This window comes from Colius striatus, chromosome 1 (assembly GCF_028858725.1).
Source record: "Colius striatus isolate bColStr4 chromosome 1, bColStr4.1.hap1, whole genome shotgun sequence".
Lineage (NCBI taxonomy): Eukaryota > Metazoa > Chordata > Aves > Coliiformes > Coliidae > Colius > Colius striatus.
The window spans coordinates 175,765,475-175,786,220 of NC_084759.1; the positions used below are offsets into that span (position 1 = coordinate 175,765,475).

The following is a 20,746-nucleotide window of genomic DNA, read 5'->3' on the forward strand; positions in this document are numbered from 1 at the left end:
ATTGAAATAGATAATGGTGATGAGTTAACTCCTGACTTTCTTTATGAAGAGGTTCATCCAAAACAACACGCTCACAAACAAAGTTTTGCTAAGCCAAAAGGTCCTGCGGGGAAGAGGGGAATACGCAGACTGATTAGAGGTCCAGCAGAGACTGAAACACCTAGTGATTAGAAGCTGTTGTTTGCATTTGTTATAAAGTAAGAAATGAAATTGTGGCTTTTGGTAATGAACTGAAATCATTCCATTCATAGATGCTAGGGAAAAAAAACAAAACGCTCTTTTTACTCGTCTCTTCAGACCCAACCACTTTTTATATTTTTACATGATTATATTTGTTGACCATGTTTTATGACATGTGAAAAAGATTATTTTAAAGCTAGAAAAGGAAAACTAAGCTAGTACCCCTTTATTTTTAACTGAGGATCCATTATTTAATATCTATACATGTGATGATCAACATTGCACACCTAAAAGCATGAAGCCCACGTATCCTGTGGGTAAGCTGCAGCTGTACGCTGAGATAACAAACCTGTGTTCTTATGAGTAGCCTACAGAGACCCCCTCAGACTTCCCATTCGAGAGGAGCTGGAGGACTGTGTAGCATTGTCCCAGAGAAATCTTTATTTTTCCTTGTAGCTCTTATGGACAATACTACAATAGGAGATTTTCTTCTGGTTTTAACATCATGTCCTGTTGGCTTTGATGGTTGTTTTGTTTGGGTTTGTTTTGGCTTCTGTTTTTTCGTTTGGGGTTTTTTTTGTAGTAGAAAAGATAAACTAAAATCGGTTATCCATCAGCTAATGTAAGTGTTCAGGAATAGCTGGATATTATCCTGCATAAAAGCATGGTCATTTCAAATTTATAACTAATTTCATAGAATTGCCTTTAAAGAAATCTGACATAAACACTATAGCTTTTACAGACTTCTGTGACACTCATAAGCCTTACACATTCAGTACTGAATGACCAAGTAAAAGGCAATTAAAAGTGCATGAGTTCATATACTCATGGAGCTGCTTTCAAAGCAATATGTGTAAAGTTTCTAATAAATAATTGATTGTCTGTGCACTTGGATCTAAAACATTGCAAGTTCAATAAAAATTGAAGTACATTTGCTTCATAATGGCAGGTTACTCTTGAGATCCTAGTGTGTTGGCAGCATCAGCTGCAATTTCAACTTTCAAGGTATTCTGAAAATGAATTTTCTTAAATGTTTGAACTTTAATAGTAAGTTAAATCTCTAAAAAAGTCCAGCTAGGTATTGAATAACTGCTGGCAGCACCTGGTTAGGATTTGTTCTTTTTTGGTTTTTTCCCCTTTCCCTTCTCCAAAATATTAAAATCAGCCAGAATGGTGTAAACTTGATTGAACCCTGACTAATGTCTTTCATAGGAAGAGGAAAATCAGACTATTTTAATAAGTGGATTAAAGAAGAATTAGATATGGAAATTGAGGATTGGATGACCTTAAAAATTTAAAATTGTGTACTGAGGCAAATACTAGTGGATAGACTGTATTTCCAAGGGGACACTTGCTTTCTAGTGTTCTGCATGTGAGCTTTGTGGGGGTTGAACTATTTTTAAAGCTACATGGGAGCTGCAAGTCTTGATACACTACATGTTATTGTGGGTGCTGGGTGCACACATTCTACAGCTGAATCACAGCTTTACCTGGTGGAAGACAGATCTTAACCTAGTTTTGTAGGGAAGTAATGCTTTGACACTACTAGTTCTTGAGAAAATTGGATTTATCTCCTATATTATTTTGTTTGGAGATACTAGCTTGATATGGATGTCTGAGATTGCACTATATAATGTGAAGATTGCAATAGTTGTTGGTTTTACTGTGGTTTTTATATGCAATAGAAATTTGACACCTCAGCTTTTTTTCATTTAATCTTACACATTACATCAATCCACCTCAATTGCTCTTGATTCTCTGGCTAATCTCCTGCCTGCCCTTAGCTAGGGTGTTCTTTTTCAGCCTCCTGCCTTCTCCCTCCAGGGCACGGACCTGCTCTTTGAAGTGTTTCTTCTATGTACTACCTGTAGGCAAGCGTCATTGTTTTTTAACCATGGCTAATGTGCATGCAGCTCATTGTATGCTGTAATTAAATGTATTTTCAGTTGAACTCTGAATCTTTTCAGTATACCTAATTCACTTTGGGTTTTGGGGATTTGTTGTGGTTTTTTTAAAGAAAACTTTTGAGTGTAGCAGTTAATAATTACAGCTAGAGGGGCTGTTTGAATTTAATATTCCTGCCTATGTGTCAGCCATATGGATAGTGCATGTACATCTTGACACTTACTTGAGCCAAGAAAGGAGTGTCAACTTTTTAATACCAAATGTTTTAAATAACTATATCAGGCCAAACTGTTCATTATGTGCACATCTTGGGTCTTTTGTTTCCTAATCCTGCCCTAGGTAGATGAGGATAGGAGGTAGAAAGCTTAATCTGGAGGATGGCAGAGATGATTAAGTGATTATGTGAGGGCATGTTTAATGAGCTGCTTTAGAGTTGGGCCCAAACCAGACAATGTAAGTTACCTTACTTGAAAATATTCTATGTGAGTGTAGAAAGCCCTGAGCTACCAGCAGAGTCATGTCCTGGGTGTATTTTCCCCTCAAAGAGGACCGTGTGCAGCCCGGTGCTGCCTTGGCAGCATCGCGTGGCTGTTCTCCTGACACAGCAATAAGAAGCATCTGGCCTTCCTGTAGGATCTGTCACGTTTACATCTGCGTCGCTGCCTCATGTGACACTACTACTGCTATTAATGAATATTCAGAGCCAGCACAAAATCAGGGCATTAATGACAGTTATTCCTTTAACTGTCTGGTCATTTAATAATGGAAAGTGTCTGTTCAGGTTTTTGTTGGCCTTCATAAAACCCAAAAGCAATGCAGCTGCTTGCAGTTAACTCACAAGCTATTAAGTAGTTCAGTAATGTGATAGGTGGTTATTTTTGAAATGTTTATGTTACAAAGTAGGGAGAATCTGATCTTTTGAAACACTCCTAACAAAGGTTTGTAAAACTGATCAAGGCAATAATTGCTCCATGATGAACATATTGATAAAGGAAACTTTTCATTTATGGTGTCTATGTATTCAATGAGAACCACCTTCAGATGCTAAAAACTAAGTTTACCTTATCTATTTTGTAATTTACTTTATAAATAAAGATTGATGCTTTAGTTTGGTGCTGTCCAAGTCACTTCATAATCTCTTTAACAAAGATCTGTATCTACTGCTATCATGATGGCAGCAAGATGCAGTTCCCATGGGGATGGGAAAGCAGGACAGAAAACTTGATTTCAGGTGTTTGAGTGGAGGTGGGCAGAAACAGAATTCCTGGCTTTTGTGTTGGAGAAAAGTCCCTATGTTGGAAACAGCTGCTTTCCCGTGCCTTGTGGATGTAGCACAGAGGCCTACATGGCAGGATCCAAGGGTGCTCATCTCCTAAGGGTTTTATGCTTTCAGTAATAATACCCTTCAAAAAGTTCTTCTGTCCTTTTAAAATGCTGAAGTAGATGATTAGTAATTAGACAGTTTTATCAATCGTTCCTTGCTCAGTGTGAGGTAGCATAATTAAACTACTCAAATGATGTTGTTACATTAATGTTTCTTTGTCTAAACTGAAAGTAGCGAAGTCTTTTGAATTTGAAGAAATTGTGTGAAGTCTTCTCTCACATGTCAAGCTGAAATGTGGTTTAACTAGTGGTTTAACTTCTCTTGAACTGTCCTATCAACACATGCCCAGAGGGAAATCAGCAATATAGCAATTTTGCAGTTGAAAAGAAAGAAACTTGAAGATGTGTAGGATTTGAGAGAATAATTGTAACACAAAATGCTATGCAGCAACAAAGCTCTTCCTGTAAGAGGAGGAAAGAGGCTTGGCCTCTACGTGATCATGAATATGTGAAGCAGTTGTATTTGCCTTTTGGCCAGTGGGTGTTTATAAATAAAACTCTCAGACCACCAGCCCTTGTCAAAGTTGAGGCAATTCTTCCTGTTTCAGTAATAGAAGTACTATGGCTGGTAAAAGGTATGTTGGCTCAAAAGGCAACAGGACAAACTGATCAAAGAAGATCTGATAGAGGCTTAATAACTACTGAAGACCGTGCATCCTTTTCAAAGCTAATGAGCTGGAAGCTGTGCATAACCATCATATTCCATGCAGTATCTCTACATCCATGTCTGGTTCTTGCATTCTTTCCTCAGCAGCTACTAGCAGCTCATGTTCCCCCACCCTTTCCTTAACAACACTATTCTTTGTCCCATTACCATTTGCTTTTCTCTTGCTGCTTCTTTCAGGAGTCTTAGTTGGAAGTGCAATAAATCACTTTTGCTATCTTTCATTTTTGCCTCCTTCTGGGGGTTACTAACTGGCTTTATGTTTTACAATTCTGTAGCTGCTTAACAGGCAGAAGGTGGGCGCTTTCTCTGAGGACAGTGATCCTGCGATGCCTTCCCTGGCACCTCCCCTGCCAAGACATGACCTAGGCCTGACATATTAGCCCTGTCTCCCTTACAGCATCTCCAGGCTGGAGCTCTCTTCACCCACCAGGAAACACATCAAATTTTCTCTCACCTCTAGGTCTATGGAACTAGTTCCCCCGTTCACTCACAAATTACTCAAGTTGCTAATTTGTGTCCTAGAAAGCTTTACTATAGTAATTATTACAAAGAAGTATGGATCCTAGTTTAGGATAGTGAGATCAATTTTCTTTTTAGGGAATACATGAAACAGAAGTCAGCTCTCTTATTCTCCTATTAGTGCCTGTAAGTGCAGACTATACTGTATGAAGACCTCAGAAACTGAGGGGGAAAATGAGCAAGTTCCTTCTCCATGCACATTGTGGATGAAAAATGTTTTTACAAAAATTTCACTTGACTCTGTAAGTTAGGTAGCTTTACCTAATTACCCCACACCTCACACTTTCATCCCTCCCTAGAATAATACTAAACAAATCCAAAACTTTCTCTTCTTTCTTTCTGTATGAAAAAGTAGCTAACATGCTTCATATTTTCAGTGAGTGAGGGGAAAACTACTGCCGAAACTTAGGTACCAACACCAGCACTGCAAATAGTCATGGTCTAACATGACAGAACAGGAATGCATGTGCCTGTAGCTTAGAGTCTCATAAATACTTAGAATATCACAGCTGGAGCATCAGCAACACTACTGTATTGCACCAGAGGTGAACAGTGCTGAGTTACTACAGCAAACCTGCTTGAGGACAACACTGTGACTGCATTCCAGCTCCAGGGAACAGTCAAAAAGCAGACACGATCTAATAAAAAGCCTCCACGTAACAGCTGGAGACACTCAAAACCAAAGAATGGCTTTAGCAGACTTTATTCAGATTAAGCTTTATAGCTTTTTTTTTCCTCCACAAGCCCATGTTCAGAGCTGTCCAGCTTTATTCTGTGCACTGAGGTTGGCGTAATGTCATCATCAGAAATGCAGGCAAGGTAAAATGATTGTTGTTTCCAAGGCTTAAAGGGCTAACAAAGGTTTTATTTACATTAAAAGGCTTTTACAGTTGATGCTGAATAAAACTAGAAGCTGTTTAGGTGGATACCTTTTTCTAAATGAAACAATTTGTCTGTTTGAAAAGGCAATATAGAGTGAGTCAATGGCCAGACATCTAATGATATAAACACAAGTGTTAGAAAGCACATGCTTTCTACACAGATATTTATATCCCCAACTGCAGTCAGGTCATTTCTCACAGTTGTTCTTTGATAATAATGGAATTCCAAATTTAACTGTATTCCAGACCATTTTCCAACCCCTAAGCCATCAAGAAAATGTTCATGAAGTGCAAAAAAAGTGCAAAGAAGACTTATATGAAAGTAACCTCTTTCATTTATAAGGGCAGTATTTTCATACCTACTTAGTCCAAAGTATCTGGAATCTTACTAGTCGCTTTCATTCCATGTTGAGTCTGCTTTAATCTGACAATGTTTCTGTGCTTTCTAAGCTTTCTGGCTTGCTTTTTAAAAAGTGTGTTTTATTATTGAGTCATGAATATACATATGTACATGTTAAAAAATTGCTTAATTATGTGACTAAAAAATGCAGAATTGGGTCTTCACAGAATTATTAGTTAACAAATTAAACCATCTGTGTTTATAACCCATACGGCACCTTCTCCTCAAGTGTAAAATACTTCAAGTAGCTAAGAGTCATCCTAGGAACAGAAATTAAATGGTCTGTCATCATACAGAGTTCACTGGAAGAAAAACAGATGTATTTTTGCATTTACACTGCAAAGTAAGTGTCTTTCTTGGGAATTCTTGAAACCAAGGAACAACTGAGAATATGGCTTGCGGCATTTATTTGACTAAAACTAATCTCAAGAAGTCTTTTTGAAAAATAATCACACTCATGAACACTACTGGTCCATTCACACAGATCTGAACTCGCAAATGAAAACAACTAAATAAAATGTGTTTTAGAAAGGTACTGCTGCTGTCTTTTCACACCAAGACAACATGAGTGCCATTTCTACCTATGAAATTTTTGTCTTTAATAGAAAAAGGTCTAACACACCTGATCAGGAAAGCAATTTGCAGAAAAAACATTCTACCCTGTTACTGTGCTCTGCCTTTGCAGCAGACATAATCCATGCTTTGAAATCAAAAGAATTGGAAAAAAAAAAAAATACTATGGAAATACCTTTAAAAAGCCGTGAAGATGCACTGCACAGCACTGCAAGCTGTTAGTACAAAGGAAGTTTTCACACTCCGAGAGGACAGCGGTTAAGGATATGTGATAATTAACAAAAACAGCCAGCACAACTTATGTGCAGATCAGAAAGTTCTGGAAAGCAGAAGAGCTAGTAATGTTGCACTAAATGCTAAGAAAATACTTGCTGCTGGTGACTACTCCCCTTCAAAAACATTTGTGTATTAGAAGAAACAGGTCTCAAGTTTTCATCTCTTGTAGATGCTGTTGGACCTGCAAGAGAACAGATAGAAATATAACTAACTGACAGTAACTACACACTCAAAAGAAGCGTTTGGCCTTAAAGACTACCTACCATCTTAATGTCTGGCCTTCTGCTTTTCTTCTCATTCAGACACCGATCAGCAATTGAATACATTTTATGAACTGAAGGTGCGTCCCAGTCACTCATCTTTGCATCAACATAATCCTCAATGGTTGCTTCCTCATCCTCAATTTCATCTTTGATACTTAACTACAAGAGAGTGAAACAAAATTATCAGATGACACTGTAAGCATCTGAACGTGATGTATTCCACATTAACCCTTTGAAAACTTGGAGTGTTCATTCCTTTCCTCAACCGCTTCTCTACACAAAGAATGATGAGGATTCAGCTGCATAATTATCACTATCTGCAGGAAACAGCCTATGAGATTATAAAGGAACCATACATTTTTATTATACGTTATGTCTGAGGTACCAGGAAATCATAATGCAGTTTTCTTTAACATGCACCATACAGATTTAACTTACTCCCAGTTCAAGGCTCAGTTTCCCAGTATTGTCTCTTTTTAACAGTAGCAGTATGATAAATGTAAAAGTATCTGTTTAATAACCCACAAATATACAAGTTCAAGTAATTTTTTTCTTTGGTCAACTTTATAAAGCCTCTTTCTGTAAACTACTGCTTTCTGTCACCAGTCTCGGTGGCTGCTACATCTATTCTAAAGGAAACTTCTAGTCTGAAATAAATTTTTACATCTGAGTGTTTTAGTCCAAAGCTCTCCAGCCCCAGGACACTTGAAATGCATCCTCTGTAATCATAAATAGTTTGAAGAATACTTCAGACAAGTCAGCAGGGTAAATGAAGTAAGAAATAAAAGTCAGTGAGCAGAGGTCAGGTCTCCTGCCTTCCTCTAAAGGTCAGACTGAAATTGCTGACTAACGTTTAGCTACTCGACAATTTTCTAAGATAAAGAGGCCACGTTTATCTTGCACTGACCATTCTCTTTATGCTCCAAAAAGCACGTTACAAAGATAATCTGTACCAGTCAAATCATAGAATCATAGAATGGTAGGGTTGGAAGGGACCTTTAAAGATCATCTAGTTCAACCTCCCTGCAGAAGCAGGTTCACCTACATCAGGTCACACAGGAACTCATACTTTATATTCCTTTTTGGATCTTCTCTGAAACCTTGCTTCAAAAGAACCCCAAAACCTCAAGTTTAAATTTGACAGGGCTGGAGTTCTCCAAGGATAAATATCCAACAGGGTAAGTATTCTGCCATTCCAGAAGATACATCTTAGAGGGAAAAAAAACTATTAGTAATACAAAGGTATTCTTAGAGCTGTGGAAGAAAGTGGTCATCTGTCAAACAGGAGGGACCAAACCCAATCCAGACCTCAGTGCTGTCTCATACTTAGTAAATGAGTAAGTCTTTATGTCGAAAAGGAAAGTCTTGGATTAAGTAGTTTGGAATTTAATTTTAAGCTAAATGAAAAGCTAAACAACAACCTTGTAACACTTATTTCAAGAGAGGGACCTCTGAGATGTTAGATTCCTAATGAGTAGCCTGAATTACTAGTTGAATAGTAAAACAAAAAAAAATGACCCTACAAAACCCCCGAATCCTTACTTTCCAGACTTTCTTAAGGTTAAAATCACAAAATATTTGCAAATTATTAATAAAGTTGAAGACGAAAACTCATATAAGAATGGTAAGAACTATAAAGAATCATACAGAAAAATCATTAAGAATATTGGCTTAAGATATTTTGGTGAATGAGGGACTGTCAGGGTATCTGAGTGTAACAGGGGTATGCTGATAAAGAATAATGGTATTACAGTAAGAAGCAGTACCAAACCAAAGAGAATTTTAGTGTCGGACCAAAAGGAGACCTCAGGGACTGAAGAATCTTCTACCAGCCAAGACAAAGTTTCAGCCTCACCTCCAAGGTAAATATTGACACAAGAGCTGTTTTCATAACAGCTGTACTTTGATGACTAACTTGGTTGTTTCAGAACCTGTTAACAGGCTATGGGTAAAATGATCCCGAAGCAGGGGGAGGGGAGGAGAAAGCAAATGGAACATACCAGTAACTGTGGCTCCCGGTTTTCATCAACTGGAGGAAGACCCGTTATTACTTCCAATAAGACCTAAGGGAAAAGAAATCCCAAGAGAAAATTAAGCCTACAATAATCCTTAGCATGTATACCATTAGCAAAAAGGAGCATGACCTCAGGCTTTCAATCAGATGCTCACAAGATCCCTATTTGCCCAAAGATAGCTCTCCATACAATTGGTTGCTGTTGCTCCTAACTTTATTTTCATTACCTGTTATGAGCAGTGGCTTTTGAATTTCAACGCAAGCTCTTCTCCCTCTATCTTGTGATTTCCAAAGTCGTCAGACACAGTGTCTGGCCTACCTCCCCATAAAACTAAATGCCACAAAGGAAGTGCTTAACAGCAATTAAGGTCTTGGATCTATTCAGAATGATTCATTAGTCTCCCAAATATTAAGCTCATGTCTTTTTGTACTCAGCTTTAAGGCAAATCCCACACAGACAGCATACTTTTAGTGCCGAAATATAGTAAACCACACTTAATTTTGGAACATTTTATTGATTTTTTTTTCAGCCTGAGTAATATTTTTGTGCAATACTAAGCAAGAAGAAATGATGTTCCATATGACTTCAAGCTACATTTAGCTAGAACTCGGAATGTTATTTTACTCCAGTCTTTCACATGCAAATTTCTATTTTAGCATAATTATTGTAATTGTTAGAAAATCCAATGTCTCAAACAACATATTCAATTGATTTTTGACCAATGAAAATGGTTTGGTTGGGGGGTTGGACTAGATGATCTCTAAAGGTCCCTTCCAACCCTACTATTCTATGATTCTATGAAAATCTGGAAATGCTACCTCAAGAGCACATCCATCGGAAAAAGAAATGATAGGTCCGAGCAGATTATTTACTTTCAGACACTTGTGATTTTGTACACTTTTATTAGTTACAAAAGGACTCATTGCTGCTTCTCACATTGTGCTGCTTCCCACGTTCTACTTACTACTCCAAAACTGAAGATATCAGATTTAGGTGTTATCTCTCCTCGCAGAGCTTCAGGTGCCATATAGGCTGCTGTTCCAACGACTCTTTCAGTCATGATTGTTCGTGTGAATGTTACAGATGCTCTTGCAAGTCCAAAGTCAGAGATTTTGGGTGTATATGTATCAGTTAATAAGATATTTGCACTGGAGGAGAGGGAAAAAAAAATAAAATAAAAAGAATTTTCTTAGCCAGTACAGTAATTAGGTTTTATAACAGTCTAATGGCTCTTTAGTAACAAAATGCAAACTGCTGTTTTGACTGTTTCTTGAAAACTAAGATACTTATATAACAAATAATGTAAGAGGTAATTTTGCTGGAAATTGCTCGATTTCAAAATTAATTGCTCTAAATAAGCCAAGAACTGTCTGCCAAGATCCAGGCATGTCTTTTCCTGAGCATGCATGCACATAAAAAAAACCCCTAACCAAACCAAACCCAAGGAACAAAACCAAACACCTCCCCTGCTCCCAAATCCCACAAACACAAACAATTTCAACTTATAACAGATCAATTTTACTACACCTATGTTTCAGATCTGAATCCTCAATGAAAGATAACAGAATACTCAGCTCTGACGCACTAGTACTGGATAACAGTATTAATTCCTCACTGTCAAAAATGTTGACTCAGAACTAACAAAAACATGGTTTTATACCTATTATCTAACATTATGTCAACCATTACAAATTCCCATGCCAAATGAATACTAATACTCTTATTCTTCTCCTGGATGAAAAACAGAAAACTTACTAATGCTGGAATAATATATGTGCTGTGTTTCCATTTTCCACTTAAAAAAATAAAAACCTGAAGAATGAGGTTCACCTAGAAGACCTGAATGTTTTCAGGCAATACTCAGTGGGATGAATTACAGGATTAATCTACTGTTTTTTTAAACCTGTTGCACTTGGTAACCATTTTAAAATCACTTGATTTAACATTTCTGTAATACTCCTCATTTTCTGACTCCCTTAATGGAACTGTAAGAAAACCACATAGCCGTGTAACATGTAACACTTAGTAGAAACTTATATTTCTAATTTCCCTTCCTTGTACAGGAAATCCTCTCAGCAAAATCAATGCATCAGTAGTTACAACAGATCACTTGGTGTTAGAACTGCTGTAAATAGTGTTAAATAGAAAACCTCAAAAGGCTAAATATTAAGTCAAGGCACCATCCATCAACTGGTTTTCTATTTAAAACTCAGCTTCTAAAAGGAAGAACAGGATCACAACTTCATAAATCTGAGCTTCTTATCAGCTTTTAGTCAAGCCCAAACACTGGTCACTTTTGTCATACAGCAAAAAGGGCACATCAGGAGCAAGTTGAAGCTTGACAATTGCAGTAAAAGAGATAAATGAACTATTTCCTGGGCATAACCAACCCAAAAAGCTATGGATAACTCTGAGAACACCCATTCAGTCAGGTCCCTTCTGGCCTACAGAGCAGCTGTTATAGTGCCTACGTGGTTACTTGTCTTCACTTAAATTGTATTTAGAGATGGCAGCACTATTTAATAACACCAACTAAATGTACTGAACTATTCACACTGCAAGTGCAAGAGGTTGCAAAGTGGAATCCAAACAAAAGAAGAAAAACAATCCCCAAACCAATCCTGTAATATGATCAACTCACAGCAGTTAGAAGGGTAGAGCAGTATAAGGTAAGAAATGCGTCCCTTCCAGTCATTGCACTTGTCCAGAGGCTTAGGCAGGGAAGAAAGAAGAAACATTTTATGAGGCTGCTGAAGCAAAAACTTGTTCCTTAGAAGCTGAAAGGCCACAAAACCAAAGTGGTCTACAACAACCAGAGTTGCCAGAAGCCAGAAGGTCATCAAAACATCCATGACGCCCAGTCAGTTGCTTCTTTTTAACTTACAGAAGTAAGGTATCTGGGCTTTTCTTCAAAGATTTGAACTGCTTTGGTATTTTTAAAAAAACCCAATACAACAAACTTTAGCAAGGAAGTGTGGGGAAAGATTAAAGAAAAAAAACCCCACAAATCCTACAACAATCCCCTCACCTTTTCTGAGCTCTGATAACCCTCAAAAAAAGTCTGGTATAACAAACAAGTGAACATACATTATCATTGAAGAACTCTGAACTTGATAAACCTGACAGAAGTAATTCACATAATCATAGAATCTTAAGTGTTGGAAGGCACCTTGAAAGATCATCTAGTCCAACCTCCCTGCCAGAGCAGGACCACCTAGAACAGGTCACACAGGCACTTGTCCAGGTGGGTTTTGAATGTCTACAGGGAAGGAAACTCAACAACCCATCTGGGCAGCCCATTCCTCTGCTCCCTCACCCTCAAAGTGAAGAAGTTTTTCCTTATGTTTCTTTGGAACCTCTTATGTTCCAGCTTATACTCATTGCCCCTTGTCCCAGATCACCTAGTCCATAAAACAAGACACTGGAGAAATGTTCTAGGGGAAAAAAAGGTGGGTTTTCATCTGAAAAACTCCCCATTTACAATGTTACTATGTTCTCTTCACAGCAGCTTTCCCATTAGCAGCAGTTGTGAAAGAACAGAACTTCAGAGCGTCCTCACAGCACTCAAATAACTCTCTGAGAGTCACTGATTACAACAGCCTCATTAAGTGTCTTTGGAAGTCTGTACTGGTCACGTCCTTGTGGCACAGACAAGATTATGGTGATGGATTTCACTTGCAGAAAAGATTGTGCCCTTGACTGAAGGAACACTTTCTGTTGTTTGTTCTCTCTAAAATAAGTAGCGGAGGAAGAAGAAAAAATGAAAAAAAAAAGGAAAAAGAAGGAAATTTGCAGGCAGCAATAGTAAGCAGCTTTTACCTTTTAATATCTCTGTGAATATGGTGATTTTCATGCAAAAAGTTGATGCCGTTTGCTGTACCTTGAATGATGTCACATCTTGTATTCCAGGAAATTGGTGGAGTGTTATCCTTGAATAAGAAGGGAGAAAAGCAAGTAAACAGGTGAAAATCTAATCCATATGCTCACATAAAACTGAAACAAACCACACCAAACCCCCAAAATCCAAAGCTAATTTCTTGTTTTGTTTTGTAGTTTTTCAAAGTAAGTCATTAACAACCCTAAGGGCATATATTTCTTTGTTTACTTGGGCAGAAATACACACATTTATCACAGATCATTACTCTGCATTTTGCCTCTAGATTAACTCATAAACTGCAAAAAGTATTCTCGGTAATATTCAGTTCTGACCCTACAAGGCCAGCTGCACATCATGCACTTTGTACTGGCACTGATACCAGAGCCTTTTAACTCAAAGTAAATCCTTCAAAACAATCAACAATTTTTACTAATAAAGAAGTCCTGGGAGTCTTGATTGATAATAAGCTCAATATGAGCCAGCAATGTGCCCTTGTGGCCAAGAAGGCCAATGGCATCCTGGGATGCATTAAGAAGTGTGGCCAGCAGGTCAAGGGAGGTTCTTCTCCCCTTCTACTCTGCCCTGGTGAGGCCTCATCTGGGGTCCTGTGTTCAGTTCTGGGCTCCTCAGCTCAAGATGGACAGGGAAGTGCTGGAGAGAGTCCAGCGCAGGGCCACCAAGATGATCAGGGGAATGGAACATCTTTCATATGAAGAAAGGCTGCAGGAACTGGGGCTGTTTAGTCTGGAGAAGAGGAGATTGAGGGGAAATCTTATTAACATGTATAAATATCTAAAGGGTGGGTGTCAGGAGGTTGGGACATCCCTTTTTTCTATTGTATCTAGCAACAGGACAAGGGGCAATGGGATGAAGCTGGAACACAAAAAGTTCTACTTAAATATAAGAAAAAACTATTTCACTGTTGAGAGTGACGGAGCAGTGGCACAGGCTGCCCAGAGGGGTTGTGGAGTCTCCTTCCTTGGAGGTCTTCAAGACCCACCTGGACATGTTCCTATGTGACCTGATCTAGGTGAACCTGCTTCTGCAGGGGGGTTGGACTAGATGATCTCTAGAGGTCCTTTCCAACCCCTATCATTCTATGATTCTAAGTCACAGACGGTTCAGGGTTGGAAGGGCACCTACAGGACCACCTACAGTAGGTCACACAGGAAATTGTTCTACTGTTATTTTTGCAGTAAAGTCAGCTTCCACCAAGACACAATTTAATGTTCTCAAGAGAGACTACTACGTAATAATAATCACCTACTTCTCAAGACCTTACCACAATTCATTTTACTATCTAGACCTTAGAAGCAAGAACACCTATATTTCAAAAGCCCTCTTAATCTTGTCAGTGGCCAAGAGAAGATAATGAGAGTATCTCACCATTCTAGAACCTCCCTCATCTGCTTCTCAAAGCTCAGACCAGGTGACATAAGCAAGAGTCCATGCCTCAAACACATCCAGTGAAATCACAAAATGAAGTTATCAGCAAGAACACAGATTCAGTAAAAGCACATTCCTCACCCACTGATCTTTATCAGAAGATCCTTTCTGACTTATACATTCTGATACAAATTTTTTTTATCCTAAGTTTGTATCTTTCTTGTAAAGGGCTTAGTTATTTCCACTTACCTTTCAATTACCACCAATCACTTCAACTCACTTGATGATAATGGTCAAAGTTCCATGGATGAACATTTTAATATACAACCTTGTCAAGCACTGCTCATTTCTACAGAAAACTTGTACTTGCCTTAGTCTCTCCTCTGCACTGACTCAGCTAAAAAAAAGTAATTGCACAAGTACAAGTGTTTGTAAGCAAAGCAACCAAGCCAACCTGAGGCAGCAGTGCTACCAAACATATCCAGTCCTTCAGTCACTGCTACTCATTCTCATCCTAACACCATTTCAGCCTCACAGGGGAAAATTAAGAGGAAAACTCTCCAGGTGATAATTAAAAGATACTTTTCACCAAGTATTTTTTTCAGCCTAATCAGTTCCCTAACCCAGCTCTTTCTTGAACTACTTAATGTTTCAGCCAGTACAACAGAAAGATCAGTGCAGAAAAAAGCAAAATTGTATTCTTAGGTCTGAGGACATGACAGAATTAAGTAGCACCACTTTAAAATGTTCACCAGACTACAACCTCAGAAGCTGCCTTTGCTTAGTATAAAGTAGATTTTTTAACTCCTTCAGCAAACTAACATAAACACTCATTTACTAGATTAAGTCTGGCTTACTGTTGGTATCACTCTAACAAGCAACTGTTTGTCCTTCACTCAAACCAAAACAACTTATTATTTATTAAAGGCCAAGGCTAGATGATACGTCATTTGATTAAAACAGAAGAAAGCACTGCATTGACACAAAAAATACCAGTGTAAAAAATGTATTTCCCTTTTGTTTAGGCACTTCAGAAGGAGACACGCAGACTATGAACATTATGTTATAGCCACTATCACGGACAATGGGCAAAGGGCAATTTCACAATGCAGAATGTTGGGAGTAACAGAGAACATGCCAATGTCAGGACCAGGAACAATACTGCAAGGCCTCCTGCTATGCTCCCTGCAGACACAGAAAGGCCAAGCTCCTGTGCCACTTCAGGTGCTGGTACATGACACTGTACTGTTGGCCTGCTTTGACATTAATGTGTCTAAAATGTTTGTATAAAACACTATTGGAAGACTATTTGTTAGTCTATTTGCCTGCTAGAACACAGAAGTAAGCAGTAAAACACAGTTTGGCCATTACACTTTGGTACTGTTTTAGAGGCATTTCATAGATATCTGTACTTCAGCACAGATAACTGGAAGCTACAGAATATTTTACTTACCAGACAAGCAAGTCTGTCAAGCAAGGAACCGTTGGGCATGTATTCGTATACCAGACATGGCTGAGCACCGTCACTTGAGAAGCCAAGTAATTCTACTAGATTCTCATGCTGACACCTATAGCAAAAAAACCCCAAACCCATTCATGTATGCTCTGAAAGGCTCCCATGTATGCTCTCAGAGGCTGGAGGAAAACACAAAGCAAGAGGAAACTTGATCCGCAAGTACTTGTTTCAGTCCTACTGCCCATAGCCGGGTTACTGCAGTGCTGCTTTAAACTAAATTACAGAATCACAGAATCTTAAGGGTTGGAAGGGACCCCAAAAGATCATCTAGTCCAACCCCCCTGCCAGAGCAGGACCACCTAGAGTAGGTCACACAGGAACACTTCCAGGTAGGTTTTGAATGTCTCGAGAGAAGGAGACTCAACAACCCATCTGGGCAGCCTGTTCCAGTGCTCCCTCACCCTCAAACAAAAAGTCATGTGGTACATAAAAGGTTCTCACAAAATTAAAATCATCAAGTTATGTTAGAAAGACAAAAATAAAGGATCACAGTAGCTAACATGTTATCTGTCAACTTAGACTCCCATAAGAGCTTATAATGACATCATATAAGACTGTACTTACTTTGCCATGATTTTTATTTCTTGATCAAATTGCTGTTTCAAGTCCTGAACACTAACGTCAACCATCTACAAAAGGAAGCATTTGATGTTAGTATTGCTGGCCATGCTAACATGCACAGCTGTTCATTACCAAAAAAACCTAAAATATCAGAATTGTAAGCCTTCCTTTAGATTAGTTCCATGTGACAACTACATGTTTACAACATGTTTTTTACCAAGTCACAAACAAAGTATCAGTACGTAACTTGGAATATATTATTGGCCAGAGGGGTCACCAACCTACCCATTTTATTTCACTGCAGTTACCCACTAACAGCACTTACTCATTACAAAATTAATTACTCACACAAACTGTTGGTTATGAAGACTAAAACTCTGTGGCAATATCCTGAAAGGGAAACTTCCCCAGGTTTCTGCCACTTCTGGTGTGCAGAGGAGGGAGGCGAACTGTGGGAACACTCTGCTTTTCCGGACAACTTGCCTGGGCCACTCAAAGGAGGGCTAGAGGAATAGCAACACTTCCTCTCTTGTGTGCTGACTCACACCATCCATGAGACAGCAGGGTAAGGTTCTCAGCCCAGCCAACCACAAAATCACAGAATGGTAGGGGTTAAAAGGGACCTCTAAAAATTACATAGTCCAACTCCCCTGCTAAAGCAGGTCCACCTAGATCAGATCACTCAGGACCATGTCCAGGCAAGTTCTGAAAACCTCCACAAGAAGGAGACTCGACACCCTCCCTGGGCAACCTGCGCTAGGGCTCCCTCACTCTCATAGTAAAATAGTTTTTCCTTGTGTTTAAGTGGAACTTTTTGTGTTCCAGCTTTTGTTTGTTACCTCTTGTCTTATCATAGAATCATTTTGGCTGGAAGAGACCTCTAAGATCACTTAGTCCAGCCTTTGTCCCAGCCCTATCAACCACTAGACCATTTCCCCAAGTGCAACATCCAACTGCCTCTTTAACAGCTCCGGGGACGGTGACTCCACCACCTTCCTGGGCAGCCCATCCCAATACCTAACAACCCTTTCAAGCAAAGAAATGTTTCCTCATATCCAGCCTGAACCTTCCCTGGTGCAACTTGAGGCCATTTCCTCTTGTTCTATTGCTTGTTACTAGGGAGAACAGACCAACCCCCACCTCACTACAAATTCCTTTCAGGTAGCTGTAGAGAGCAATAAGGTCTCCCTTGAGTCTTCTTTTCTCCAGGCTAAACAGCCCCAGATCCCTCAACTGTTCCTCATATGAGATGTGCTCCAAATCCTTTACTAGCTTCCTGATGCTGGACACTACAGAAAACAGTGTTGCACCCTCTTCCTGAGATCCACCTTTTAGGTACTTTTAAGTGTTGATGAGGTCTCCCCTCAGTCTTCTCCTATCTAGACTAAACAGCCCTAATGTTTAACATGGTGACACTTTCAGAATTTATCATTCAGCACTTTCCACAGATCAACAAGTCCATGCTATAAAACATGCAGTCACTAAAAAGAACAATGTCCAGAATAACTCACAGCAACGAGTTTCTTTACAGCCACGTTTCTGCCATTGATGAAGCCTTTGAACACAACCCCAAAGCCACCTTCTCCCAGTTTGTTACCTCCAGCCGATTCTGGTCGTGCATCAAAATTATTTGTAACACTTTCCAAGTCACGAAACGAAAAATTATGGAAATCTGAAAGAGATATTTCCCATTTATTACAGAGCTCTCTTTTTACTTAAATGACAAATTTATTGAATAGATTTTCTGCTTCAGTTCTATTAAAATCAAACACATGCTACCACATAATCCTGACATAGTGGAGCTCTACTTCCAGCTCAGTGATGAAGACATCAAAAACCTCCATTTGAAATGCAGACAAATATGTGTAATTAGCAATGCATCATTTTCTTCACAAGTGCCACTGTAGCAGCCTTCTGAATCTATTTTTTGTTAATACTTGTAATACAGAAAATGGAAATCCAACGTGCAGCAGACCACAGAGAGAGTCACACTGCATCACATGTAAAAATATAACCAGACCACATCATGTCTCTTGGCAGCAACTCAAAAGAGAACCTTCAGGAAGAAACAGACCAACCACACACTTTCCTAGAACATTTCGTTTAGTCATCTTCTTTCCAACATTCTTAGTCATTTCTGATATGTAAAATCCAGCTTTAAAACACAAGGTGCTAAACACGCTATAAATTCAGTATGGACAAGTGGGCAACAGGGTTACATGTAGCACAAAATAAACTGCAATTTAATTAACACTCAAGTTTTGCATCACAGCAGCTGCCTTATTGGCAAAGTGCATCTTATATTGAGACATCGTATTAACCAAGCTAAATTCACAGCCGCACAGAACAGGAGCAAAAGCAAGATGCTGTTTCTCATAGATGCACAATGACAGGAATACAGTCATTATTCTAACGCATTGCTCTTTCTTATTTAATGTGGGGTGAAGGACAGATCAGCCAAAAAGATGGTACTTCATTCTACCAGACCAAGTGCCTACCTGTGCTACTAGATGGTGAGCTGCTATTTTCTTGACTTAAGTAGGAAGGAGGTGAATGTTCCTTCTCAATATTCTGAGCTGAAACAGGCTTTAGAGATGACACTTCTTTTTCCTGTACAGGCAGTTGTTTCTCATGTATAGGCAAGGTTTCCTGGGAAGAAAGAGGCAATGTAACTTCTTGTGCCATCCTTGCAGTTTCTGAAAATGAAATTTAGAAAGAGTGTTAACTACATTAGGACTTAAAAAAACAAGTAACATTAAGGTCAGTATTTACTAAGATTAGGAGACATGTAAGCTTCATGAGGTTATACTCTGCCACCATATGGAAGCTGCACAGACTTGACACTTATTTAAACTGTTCTTTTAAACACAGGAAAGTTTGCTCACTTTTGATTATTTTGACCTAATATTTTCTGATTTTTAGGCCACTGTGAAGCTCTTTAGCATCTTTGAAAACTGAGAACACAGTACAAAATGTAAAAAAGTAACAGTTACCTGGAAGCAAAAGACTTGCTGGTGCTAGAAATTGATTCCTAATCAGCAGATCCACAAGATCACCAACTGTACAGTTTGTTGTACCCCAGTCATAAAGCAATTCACACGTGGGGCTCTTTCCCATTTGTACAAATGCCTCAAATCTCCTTAAAAGATAAATTAAAGGCAACATTTAAAAAAATTTAAAGTGACCTTGAAAAGCACAAAGAAAGGAAGATTAAAAGCAAATGAAAAAGATTTTTTTCCTGAATGCAAAGGCAATGAAAATGCAGCTAAAAAGCAAACAAACAAATTCAAACTCTGTGGAAAAATACACAAAACATGGGGAAAATTAAGGGAAAAATACAGCTTCAACATTTTGTCCAGAACCCATAATATATCAGCAGATGAGACTAGCAGAGAACAAAACATCAGTGAGAGACAGAGGGCAAGTCAGGGCCAGATCTAATGGAAAAAAAGTTAAGTGTTTTGCATTTATCTGGAATTCACACTTCATTTTCAAATTCAGTATTTAGACCAATTTATTACATTACAGAAAGATAAATGATGATTTATGCTAGCATCATTAGAAAGACTGGAAATCCATGTTGATACCTAGGGTATTTAAAATCTTTTAACCTTTGAAATAGCTTAAGGATTCATCAAGTCCCTCAACAAGATTTTCATAAATACAGCTGACACTCCTTCTCACTTAAACTCATTAGTTTTAGGCCTCAGGTCCCCACATTTGTTGGACGTTTTCTTGGGAACAGTGAGTTAGGCACTGTAGTCCAGTTGTGCTGTTCTTATGTGAAGATGAAGCCAATGTCTGTATAAACAGAAGTTACACAGCCAGTGTTGTGCTGCTACAAATACCTTTATCTGTGACTCTAGTTAATTCTAATTTCCTCAGTCAATTTTCTTTAGCTATAGCTTATCTGAAAACTGACCTACAGACCAATGAGGAGTAATTACCTTGAGTTACCCACTGAAACGGTGCTGTAAGATGTAAGTACCTACTGACACAGGAACTGCAACAAGTTACAGCAAGGGGACGGACATGCTACCGGTCAATAAACAAGATTTCGTTACGTGACTTCAATGTAGGACCTTATATGCATTTGGTTGTATCTGCTTTCACCGGCGGAGTTGGTTATATCAACCGCTAACTTCTTCCACCCATCTTGCGGATCGATGAAATCTGCCAGCTGCCTCATGAGCCCGTAGCTGATGCGGCGGACGTACGTGGAAGGCGTCACGGGATTGCTCATTTCCAGCTCCTGCGGAACACAAACGGCGCCGCTACCCAGGGGGTTCGCCGGGGGTGCGGCACGCCGGTAACGCTTCACACCGCCCACCAGCCGCAGCCGCC

General features: G+C 39.0%; 2 protein-coding genes across 5 annotated transcripts in view; one reads left to right on the forward strand and one right to left on the reverse strand.

Annotated features, from left to right (window-relative positions):
* TWF1 (twinfilin actin binding protein 1) overlaps window positions 1–3,540 on the forward strand; it is a 35,729-nt gene extending 32,189 nt beyond the window's left edge. For all 3 annotated transcript variants that reach the window (XM_062017134.1, XM_062017123.1, XM_062017114.1), the window contains exon 9: window positions 1–3,540. In XM_062017134.1, coding sequence (XP_061873118.1) covers window positions 1–171 — 171 coding nt within the window. In that variant the 3' untranslated portion in view covers window positions 172–3,540.
* The window catches only part of IRAK4 (interleukin 1 receptor associated kinase 4), a 19,912-nt gene continuing 239 nt past the window's right edge, over window positions 1,074–20,746 (reverse strand). The window contains exons 2-12 of one of the 2 annotated variants that reach the window (XM_062017093.1): window positions 20,485–20,654; window positions 19,396–19,541; window positions 18,901–19,098; window positions 17,914–18,074; window positions 16,406–16,470; window positions 15,779–15,893; window positions 12,882–12,991; window positions 10,027–10,210; window positions 9,048–9,110; window positions 7,048–7,206; window positions 1,074–6,965 (exon numbers count right to left, since the gene is read on the reverse strand). In XM_062017093.1, coding sequence (XP_061873077.1) covers window positions 6,933–6,965; window positions 7,048–7,206; window positions 9,048–9,110; window positions 10,027–10,210; window positions 12,882–12,991; window positions 15,779–15,893; window positions 16,406–16,470; window positions 17,914–18,074; window positions 18,901–19,098; window positions 19,396–19,541; window positions 20,485–20,645 — 1,395 coding nt within the window. In that variant the 5' untranslated portion in view covers window positions 20,646–20,654 and the 3' untranslated portion in view covers window positions 1,074–6,932. Of the gene's footprint in view, window positions 6,966–7,047; window positions 7,207–9,047; window positions 9,111–10,026; window positions 10,211–12,881; window positions 12,992–15,778; window positions 15,894–16,405; window positions 16,471–17,913; window positions 18,075–18,900; window positions 19,099–19,395; window positions 19,542–20,349; window positions 20,655–20,746 lie in introns of those variants that run through there. The other variant, XM_062017101.1, reaches the window with a different exon arrangement.